This window comes from Bicyclus anynana, chromosome 13 (assembly GCF_947172395.1).
Source record: "Bicyclus anynana chromosome 13, ilBicAnyn1.1, whole genome shotgun sequence".
Classification (NCBI taxonomy): Eukaryota; Metazoa; Arthropoda; class Insecta; order Lepidoptera; family Nymphalidae; genus Bicyclus; species Bicyclus anynana.
The window spans coordinates 12,558,897-12,570,085 of NC_069095.1; the positions used below are offsets into that span (position 1 = coordinate 12,558,897).

At 37.2% G+C, this 11,189-nt stretch overlaps 1 protein-coding gene across 1 annotated transcript; it reads right to left on the reverse strand.

Moving 5' to 3' along the window:
• Positions 1-179: 179 nt before the first annotated feature.
• LOC112049406 (pre-mRNA-splicing factor Slu7) lies at positions 180-10,684 on the reverse strand. The gene is made up of 12 exons (XM_024087279.2): positions 10,357-10,684; positions 9,704-9,855; positions 9,116-9,208; positions 8,111-8,300; positions 7,469-7,551; positions 6,499-6,644; positions 5,249-5,432; positions 4,202-4,347; positions 2,304-2,409; positions 1,568-1,652; positions 1,163-1,347; positions 180-433 (listed from the first exon to the last, which is right to left on the reverse strand). Exons 1-12 carry the CDS (start codon positions 10,523-10,525, stop codon positions 260-262), a joined length of 1,713 nt encoding a protein of 570 aa, XP_023943047.1. The 5' UTR covers positions 10,526-10,684; the 3' UTR covers positions 180-259.
• Positions 10,685-11,189: the final 505 nt, after the last annotated feature.

The following is an 11,189-nucleotide window of genomic DNA, read 5'->3' on the forward strand; positions in this document are numbered from 1 at the left end:
GATCTACAAAAAATGTAACAATACTTTTTTTTCATGAAAGCCATCGTTTCTGAGATTTTTAATTTGCATACTCATGCTGTTTTTCATTTATCTACGAAGGTAACGTGCTAAGTAGTTATTCAAGACATGTTCAAGACCATTCAATATTTCAGTTTTTAAATTAATAAAACAAAACGAGGTGCCACAATAACCTTTATTGTAATTTACACACGATATTTATTATTATATATATTTAATATATTATTCTTAAATGTACACTTTACATAAACTGACTCATAGGGTCTTCCTCTCTTCGCCTCTTCATCATGTACGCCTCCATTTCCTCTTCAGTGGGTTCTTTGACCTGCATCATACTGTTGTAAGGACGTTTTCTTTCGTCTACAGACAACAAGTAATCTGCGTGCTTCTGTTTTCTTTCCTCCATTTCCAGCGCCTGCGTGAAATTATAAAGTATGAGTCACACTAATATTATAAAGGTTTGAATGTGGAAATGTGTGTTTTGGAAGAGAGATAGAGTGTACCCTGGATGATAAAGGCTTCTTTCATCCAGGACAAATCCAAAATTCCCTCGGGATTCAAGATCAAAAAACGCGCTAGTGTGAAATAAATTTGTATTTATTTTCCGCTTTGTATTTTACATTCCAGAAGTTAGCTTGTTCACGGAAGTTAGATTGTTCGCGCCAACAATTAGCAGGGTTATTATGTATCTCAGTACATTTTTCATCATATTTTCGTTTCTGCAATCATCTAACATTGTTTTTACAACGGAATTACATAATAATTATATTTATTTTACGTAAAGTTACATTAGTATAATAGTGGTAATAGCAAGTAGTAACGTTATTCTAACAAAAAAACGCATATTTACGCAATTTCGTTAAAATATTCATATTAAATGATCGTTAAAACAAAAAATCACTGTTATATGATGTTAAATGGCGTAGTCAAGGTCATTTCGTAGAAATAACTATGTTAGATGATCATAAAAACGAAAATACGATGAAAAACGATGTAGTCAAACATTATTTAAATGGTACACTGAAATACATAATAAGGCCGCAGATCGTTTTAGTTCAGTTCTTATTATTCATAGTGTTGCTATACTTATTACGTTTACTACTAAATAAAGAAACGTAAATCAACATTTTTGTTTGGTACATACCTTCTTGAGTTTGTCCTCCTCGCGCTTTTCCTTCTTAAGTTCTTTCTTTTTCTTCTTCTTTGCCTTCTTTTTGTTCTTCTTTTTCTTGCTTTTCTTCTCCGTTTTACTGCGAGTGTCAGGCTCAGAGTCTGATGAGCTGCTCTCAGAACTGGAATCTGATGACGATGAGGATTTTTCGGACTTCTCTGTAACAAAAAAATAACTATTACAATAAATAATAAACTAAAATTACCTATCTTAGTTCACAGATATGTCAAGAAGTCTCTCTTGTCCAAGTCCAGCGTCATTTTAAGACTAGCCATTTACAATTTACTAAAATATCTGAATTAGTTAGCTTTTTACAGAAAATAAAGATTTTTCGCTGACTGATTTCAAAGTAAATCAAAATATAAAAGTATACTATACCATCTTTTCTATCCTGTTTTTGTGTTATTGCCTCTGGTACATCCATCACGACCGATTTACCAGCTTCGCCGACACAGTATGACATCTAGAAAAAAACATCATGTTTTTTTTTAAACACACCACCCAACAGGCTAACTCACTAACTTCGAAATTGAGATTCTATGTATATGTCATCGGTGCCTACTGACAACTCTTTGTGGATATCATAAAGTAGGTAGATGACATTTTTCAGTTTAATAGGTTGTTGATAAAGACCAAATTAGTGAATAGGCCAGCAGTAATCTACATTACTGGTTCGCCATATTCGATTTAGAGAACGGCACATAAATAACCATTACATAATCAATACAGGGATTTTATTGACAATAAAATAAATAAAGTAAATTAATAAATAGAGCTAAAGAAATTGAGTCCAAAATTTACTAGAGTCAACTACACTTGAATTTTGTACTATAATTAAAATTAACACAATTATCATACAGCTATTATTGTTTAATATTTTATGTTTTCAATTAATGTAAAATGTACTAGGCTTTGGTTTCATAGAATTTTGGACTGTATCCTTTAATTTTTTTTTCTTTATTCTTTCCCGCAGGGAAAAGGCAAAGGTATTACACCATACAGCCATGTCTCTTTTAAGCATAATTACTTAGGGATACCCATTCAAAAATTTAGTACATAGTAAGATAGTACTTAAACATTGCAAATTAATTAAAAAGTTATAAAAAGCACGTACCTTTATAAATGAGTGGCAACATTTGTATCCCCACTGGCCGTCCCTCCAGTACGAGCCCCACACGGAGGTGTGATTGTTTATGAGCACATCCTCGTCGTATTTACTCCTGAAATCATTATTTATTTTTAATACTGACGAAATTTGACAATTATTTGTAAATAAAAAAAAATAGCTTAACTTAAGGTTTTTACTGTTGAAAAAATCCTTTAAGTTTTTGGTAGCTTATATGATAATTTAGTTATCCCTCTCCCTAAAGAATAAATGAACATTAAGCGATGTGTTTGTTTTAGTTTATGTAAAAATAAATGTGTGTGTATTGCTCTTCATATTTATAGTTGTGCGTAGTGTAGGGACACAGAATACTTATTGATGTTAAATATTTTCGATGCGTGTTTGTCGTCCCCCTCAAAAAATTACAGTCAATTTTGTTGATGTATGTGAGTGTTATACTGGTCCTTTTCAATTGGTCTGAGGCTATTAATGATGATGATTGATCTAATGAAATAGGCTAGTTGACTCCTTTTTTATTGTTCTTAAATAGCTCATCATCGTGAAATTACAAGTTTTTAATATGTTTTTAAACAATACGAGCCTAAACGCCTGACGGCCATGACAGTCTGTATTTCAACTGTAACTCTTACAACTCCCAAGAAATGCAACATTATTATGGGTAATAATGGCGGATTGATGACGTTTTCAATGCAGTGATCGATTTGACGTTTGCTGTCAATTGTCATATCATAGTTGCTTTAAGGGCGCCATCTTGAAATATCTCCAAAAAATGGGTTTTAATTTTATTTATTTCTTTTTATTTAGTTACATTTATTCAGTTGCATAAATTTTAATAAAATCCTTGTATATTTTATTTTTTAATGATTCGGGGTACAAGAGTGGACCTGAAATGGACCATCTCCTTTGATATGATTCAACTTTTTTTTTTTCGTGTTGAGTAAGTGCCGATGGCTCCATGTGGGACCACTACGGCGTCACCGGGGGGTTTGGGCGAGCGCAGAAGCATCGCCTGATGAGACCCGAAGGCTGAAATAAAGATAGAGGACGGAACGGCTCTCCAAGGGCGTCTCCTATGAGACTCGGACCTCGGCTTAGAGGGCCATTCGGGATGGTGTAACCGTGACCTGATTGAATCAGTCCGGAGTTAGAAAACCCACGTCCGGGTGACGTTAGATATCGGGGACCTCGTCTTCGCCGGCGAAGACGCTGTGTTGCTTGTGATTGTGTTGCCCGGGAAGCATTGTCGGTCGTCATGTCGTCGTCTGGATCGTAAAGGACGTTTTTGGGACGCCTCTGCTTGAAGTTAGCATTAAGGTTGGGAGTGTAGTTGCAGGCCTCAACCCTCAGACTAAATACATAAGGACTAGTATCACACCCAAATTCACAAACAAAATTTTCTGCCATTTTCTAAGGAAAACGAGGTTAGATTTCATACATATCTTATACTAAACTAGCAGTTTTTGTTAGTTTTTTACACCATTTAACTACACAAAAAGGTATTTTTACGAAGGTTTTTAACCGACGGACACGATTGTAAAATATGAAACATCGATTCTATAGAGACAGTGTTTATAATCGCATAAGATCGTTGTTCATATACTTTGACAGAAAAATAATGTATTGCGAGGCAGGTCTAATTAATGGCTCCACGGAAGATCAGCGCGGTATCCTTACGGACACTGCAATATGCTGAGTGGTGACCCTTTTAGGATCACATCATGCAAGTTGCAATGTATTTAATTTATTGTTTTTTTTCTCTCTTTTCTTTGTATGATGTGTATTCTGAATAAACTTTTCTTTCTTTCTTTCTTATTTAATCTGAGCCTCAACCACTAGTTGGTTGGGATGCAACCACGCCATAGTGCAAAGGTGTTATCGCGACTCACTTGGCGAGCTGCTTCTCGGCGGCGCCGGCGCGCGTGCCGTCGCGGTTGTACTGCACGAACACCTCGCTCTGCGCCAGCAGCAGCTCGCGCGGCGGCGCCTGCAGGTGCTCCGCGCCGCCGTACTTGTCCAGCACCGACTGCTTCACCTGCGCGCCCGCACCATAGGTGTATAGCAGAGCCGTGACAGCCCAGTGGATAGAGTGCTTAGTATATCACTATATACCTAATGTATAGGTATCATCATCATCATCATCATATCAGCCGATGGACGTCCACTGCAGGACATAGGCCTTTTGTAGGGACTTCCAAACTGCATCCAGCGAATGTCTGCGACTCGCTTGATGTCGTCAGTCCACCTGGTGGGGGGTCGGCCAACACTGCGCTTACTAGTGCGGGGTCGCCATTCCAGCACTTTGGGACCCCAACGTCCATCGGCTCTTCGAACTATGTGCCCCGCCCATTGCCACTTCAGCTTCGCAACTCGTTGAGCTATGTCGGTGACTTTGGTTCTTCTACGGATCTCTTCATTTCTGATTCGATCACGCAGAGATACTCCTAACATAGCCGAGCTATGTTAGGAGTATCTCTGTATAGGTATAGATAGGTATAGTAAAACAAATTGTCAAATACCCAATAGGGATGATGACAGTTTTTTAGATAGGCTAACTGACACTTTTTTTTTATAATGTTCCTAAATAGTTCTACTAAATTTTTTTTCATACTTTTTTGAGATGTGATAATTTTAGTGTTTAAATGTGTTTTTGAGAATACGAGCCTTTCGGCCATGACGTCACTATAACAAATCCCTAAAAAACGAGTGAGTGTGAGTGTCGAGTGGCAGTTTTCAATGTTTTCATAGTATGGCGATCGCGTAAACGTAAACGCGAATTTATAAGGAATTGAAACAGTTGTGCAGTAGTGCCACTAGATAGCGATGTTTCAATTCCTTAGAACTACGCGTTTACGTTGACGCGACTCAGAGCGTTTGTCAAAAATATCAGTTAGTCGCCCGTGAAACGGACGAAGTTCTCACAGTGGATACCATACCTGCGTCTTGAACTGGTCCTTCTTCTCCTCGTACTGGCGCTGCAGCATCTGCAGCTTGGTGGGCTCGGCCAGCAGGTGCACGTCCAGCCCCTTGGCGTGCGCCTCCCACGCGAACAGCTGCGCCGTGGCGTGCGAGCGCGTGTCGCCCGTGAAACGGACGAAGTTCTCACCGGCGTACTCCGACCTGGGGAGACCATCGGTGTCAGATCAACCACACTGTACTGATATGATAGAGCTTAGCATACGAGTGTCATTAAGGCTTATACCTTACGTGCATACGTCACATGGTTAACATCAGATCCACCACACTGTACCGATACCTGTTGGCAAGCTTAGTAACATAGTTCTATTCTATGGAATAAAGCTGCATAACGTGTTTTATCACTGATGGGACTGGAGTGCTGGAAATATTCTTACGTACGAAATATAATAATATGTCACATTAATGTTAGTTTCTCCATTTTTAGTTTTTGAAATATTATTTTTATTTCTGTGTTCTAAAAATTTTTATTCTAAGTCTCTTTTCCTTTTCTGTTATTTGTGTTTTTCCTTGGTTTTGTTTTTCTTTAATTTGTTAAATTAATAATAGTTAAAATAAGCATGTTGTGACTACCTATAAGTAGATTTACAATTATACCTCTATTAATTTAGTTCTTGTTAATCTTCTTCTTCTTCTTCAATATATGTCTACTTACAAATTAAACGTTACTCCATCTTTTAGTAACTACAAGTTTTTTTATGCCATTCAACTACACAAACCGGCATTTTAGGGAGCTCTTTACACGATGAAAACGATTACAACAATGAAAAATCGATCAACAGTTTTTATAAACGCGTTAGATCATTGATTCTTGATCTTTGACAGATGGGTAACGGTTTACGAGGCAGGTCCTTTCTTTTTAATGGTCTAAGCATGGATGGGACAGTGATGTGGTGTTGTCATGAAAAATATTATTTCATACGAAATTAATACTAAAATGCATAATGTATGTCACAATACAAGGATAGAATGACAACATAGTGTTTATGTAAAAAAAAATTGCCATAACTTTATCTTTATTATCGCTTGACTACAATCTCACCTAATGGCAAGTGATGATGCAGTATGACTTGTTAGGAGGATGATGAAAATTCACACTCCATTATGTTTCTATAGGACATCGTACCGGAACGCTAAATCGCTTTACGGTATGTCTGCCGGTATGATGGTAAGTCTATTTCTTCTTCAGTCGTCAAAACTTGATACTTACTCAGCAGCCTCAGGTATGGGGTTGTCCCTCATGGAGCGAGTCTTGGGGTCGTAGTACGCAGAGTTGATGTCCAAGTTGCGCAGATACTTGGCGGTGTCCTCGCGGATACGCAGGTTACGCACTGTTATACGCTGCTTGGAGTCCACCTGGAGAATCAATCTATACTTATATAAATCTGTAGAGAGGTCAATTCTGTGCATGAAATATATTTCCAAAATAACTATCAGGGGGTGATCGATACTGATGCCAAAAATGCAATCAGTTAAATTTTTGTCTGTCTGTATGTTTGTTATAGAAACAAAAACTACTTGACGGATTTTAACTTGGTACAATTATTCTTCACACTCTTTATTACATATAGTATACTTTTCATCACGCTACGATCAATAGGAGCAGAGCAGAGAAGGGAAATGTTTGAAAAACGGGCGAAGTTACTCCATTTTTTAAGCTTCCTTCACTTGTGCAGCCTTAATGGGTAGGGTAGGATAAGATAGAATAGGGTAGGGTAGAGGTAGTTGAAAGTTTACATCGATTTTCACGCGGACGTAGTCGCGGGCGGGCTAGTACATACATATAAATATACGTGTCTGTGAAAAATCAAAAAACACTTTTAAAATCGATGTCTGTCCATCTGTTTGTTTGTCCGGGCTAATCTGTAAAACAGTTGGACTGATTTTAATGGGACTTTAACTAGCAGATAGAGGAAGTTATTGTGCAACATATAGACTTCTTTTTATCCCGGTAAATTCATGGTTCCCGCAGTTTATGCGGTTTATTTTATTCCATATTCAATGGGAACTAAACGGGTGTAACCTTTGGCTAATTACAAACCTTAATTATAAAATCTAAAATTTTAGCTGAGAAAATAATAATTGGAAATCCAAAAATTGGAAAAAAATAAATGTATGGTTTGCTATAGTTAAATAATAATTAGAATATTGTTAGCAGCAATAACATAATTACTAATTACCTTGGTACCCGGCATGTCCACTTCATCCACATACTTGTCTTCATCCTCTCCCTCCAGTTCATCTTCTTCTGTGGCTGTGGGGTCTGCAACAGTCCATTTGTAATATTTTTTTTATAATTTGAAAAATTAAACTAGCAGAATGCTTACAGTTCAGTCACAAAAGGCTTAAATCATTTTACCTGATTGCAAGAACGCTTATGTTTTTCGTGCCTATGTTGGATTTATATAATGTTTTTTAATACCTCATATGTTCCATCCGTTGAATGGATTTACCCTCTCTATAACTTGCTTAAAGACCTTGGCCTCTCTAGAAGTGCAGCTAGTTCTATATTAGAATGAGTATCGAAAGCTACTCTAATAGGATCTTACCAAATTTGGATAGGCAGGGAGAACAACACGAGCAGAGAAGGGAAGTGTTGATCGATCGTCAAGGAATTCCTTAACTCTACATCCAGTAGTCACAAGTCCTGGACTTTGCTTGGTGTTTTTCTCTCTACCACGCGATGGACCCGCACCTGCACGGTGAATCCATGGAATGCTAAGATATTTGTCTCTAGTAGCCCAAATGTTCTTAAATAGGTGCCTTTTCAGTACGAGTTGATTTTGAGCTACTTACGTTAAAAGTTAGCATAGTTTGCAAACCTTGTTCTAATCTCTTGGCTCTCAGTTCCCGCTTAGCCTCTTCCACCTTCTGGTACTCCTCGATGATGGCTTTGTGCTGCGCAGGGTCGTAGCCATTCCACCTGTCACGCTTGCCGTCGTAGCTTAGGTTCAGATCCGGTTGGCTGAACTCATCGGGAGCTATGCCTGCATTTGTGAACTTTGCACCAATCTGAAGGAGATATTGTTTATTAGAACATTATAATTATTAAATTGTAAGATAGAGCAGCAGAAAAAAAAAAAAAACTATTAATAAAAAAAAAGAAAAAATTGTATTACTAATTTGTATGAAATAAATAAAGACTTTATTATTATTATTATTATTATTTATTATTAAGATAGAGCAATATACAAAAACCAAATGCCCGCGACTTCACCTATGTGGAAGCGTCTGATCCTTCTAACTTCAAATAATTCTGGCATTTCCACCAATTATTGCCATTATTTCAACCACAGAGATTTTAGCGTTATTTGTTCTGTGTTTTCAACAAATTAACACAAAACCTTGATAAATTATATTAAACAATCCATATGAATGAATCATAAGAGTATTATCTAGCAATTGGTGAAAACCCCATGAAAGTCTGTTCCACTAAAAGTTGTCGCTTTTTGTTCAATGTATTTTGAGTTTTTGACGAACAGATACAGAACAGAACAGTTAGACTGTATTAATAATAATATCAATATCAAATTAATTAAAAAAAGAAAAACAACCATGCCTTTGCTTTTTAAGCGACTTCAAAAACGGACGTAGTTTTCAATTCAACGCGTATTTCTTTTTCATAAAAATTATAGTGAAATATTTACACAGAAGATGACATGTGCTGAATTTTCCTTTATTGTATGCAAATGACTACAGGCAGCAATAACCACATAAAATAAATAGGCTGCATGATATTTATCTCGCCATATAATAAAATAATGGACTGTTTTGTTATATATAACCTTAAGGGGTCACATTTGATTACATTCATAGAAATTTCTTACTTTTCTGGGCCTCTCCAAGCAGTCCTTTTTGTTGTGAGTCATTGCACCGCAGTTCTCGCAGGCACCCTTCCTGTATTTTGTTGCTGAACTTGCCTAAAATAATTTATTTTTATTAATATTAATTACAGAAGCCTGCATAGCTCTTACCCTGTACCTGTCTGATATTGGGGATAAAATATAACATGGTACTTTATAAAGATGGAGCTCCCTAATGGTAAAATAAAATTTAAAATAGGTTAGTAGCTTTTGAGTTCAACATCTGAGAACAATTTTTTTTTTATAAACGCATTAGATCCTTGATCATATATGCTCACCACGGATCTTTATGTTTGTGAAGTTAGCTGCAGAAAGAGAATGCACATTTTGTATGCTGGGGTGCATACGCACGGTGCCCGTGCAGTTTGTACCGTTATTGATTCACTGCACATTAATTGTAGTTGCTAACATCACAAACACAATATCTCATGGTGGGCACTGTATTTTGACAGAAAAGTAACATCTAATGAGGCAAGTCCTTATGAAATTATTCTGAGATCAGAGAGGACAGAAGTAGCACATACTTTAAAACATAAGTCCAACAATACTTACAGTGACTCCTTTGTTGTAATATAAATCAAGTTTAGTGAATTGGGCCTCTCTGTCTTCTTGCGGCCTCTGATGCTTGAGTGTTGGGCCTGAGGTGCCATAGTACCACGGTGCCGACGATATGTACTGTGGAATGTGGGGGTTTATATCCTTGCCTGAAATTAAACCAATTGTTAATGCAATATGCAACAGATAAATCAGTCAATCCATCTATTTTTTTAAAAACCTAATCTCAAAGAAACAATTTAAGTCTTTTTTTTATCTCATGGGAACATGGGATTTATTATGGCTTAAAGTTTTTCTGTACCTTTCTATGTGTTTTCAAACAATGTATTTGTTAACTGTATAATATGACATGCACATACAATCGACAAGTCATAAAGCTCTGTTATTAGCTAATAACATCTTAAGGGTTACAAGGAGCCATAAGAAGACTATATCCAGCGGTGAACGTCCTTCGGCTGATAATGATAATAAAGTAAGTTTATATAGTAGTTAAAGCATACTTTGAATACAGTACTGTATCTAGTCAATATTTTGGGAATCTTTGAACTCTTAGAAACAGAAATGTAAGCTTATTGACGCCAGTAAAGTGCATGTGTCCAAGAGTCTTGTGAGTTCAACACCAGTAAACCAAATAGACAAACAAGTCTTACCAGTTTCATCGACAGCCGCGGGTGCGGTACCAGCCTTTCTAGCCTCCTCCAACTCTTTCGCCTTCCGCCAATCCTCTCGAGATTTCTTTTTAGGCTCATCGTCTTCTTCCACAGTGTCATCTTTGTTACGTAGAATTTGCGACACAGCCACTCTTGTGTTAGTCGCCATTTTTATATTTACTTTTGTTATTTGTCATATATGTATCATTTAACAATACTCGCTTAAAATTAGGAAATAACGTATCGTAGCTATTATTTCTTCAAAGATTATTACAAACTCATAAACTCATGAAGGTAAAACCCATGTTTTGACTTTTGTGTTACTGTCAAAACAAAATGTCAGATGCTGTCAATGTCTTCATTTGTCGTCTGTGGTCAATGTGGTCAACCACAGATTATTAGATACTTTTTCTTTTTTTTCTCGAAATAGGGAGAAATGGCCTTCCCCGGTCCAGACCTCCCCTAATTGTAAAAGTAACAGGGTATCTGCGACCTTACACTGCGATATTACTTTGACGGCCTCCGTGGTGGATTTACAAAACGGAGGTCCTGGGTTCGATCCTCGGCTGGGCTGATTGAGATTTTCTTAATTGGTCCAGGTCTAGCTGGTGGGAGTCTTCGGCCGTGGCTAGTTACCACCCTACCGACAAAGACGTACCGCCAAGCGATTTAGCGTTCCGGTACGATGCCGTGTAGAAACCGAAAAGGGGTGTGGATTTTCATCCTCCTCCTAACAAGTTAGCCCGCTTCCATCTTAGACTGCATCATCACTTACCATCAGGTGAGCTTCTAGTCAAGGGCTAACTTGTAAAGAATAAAAAAAAAAACTTTCG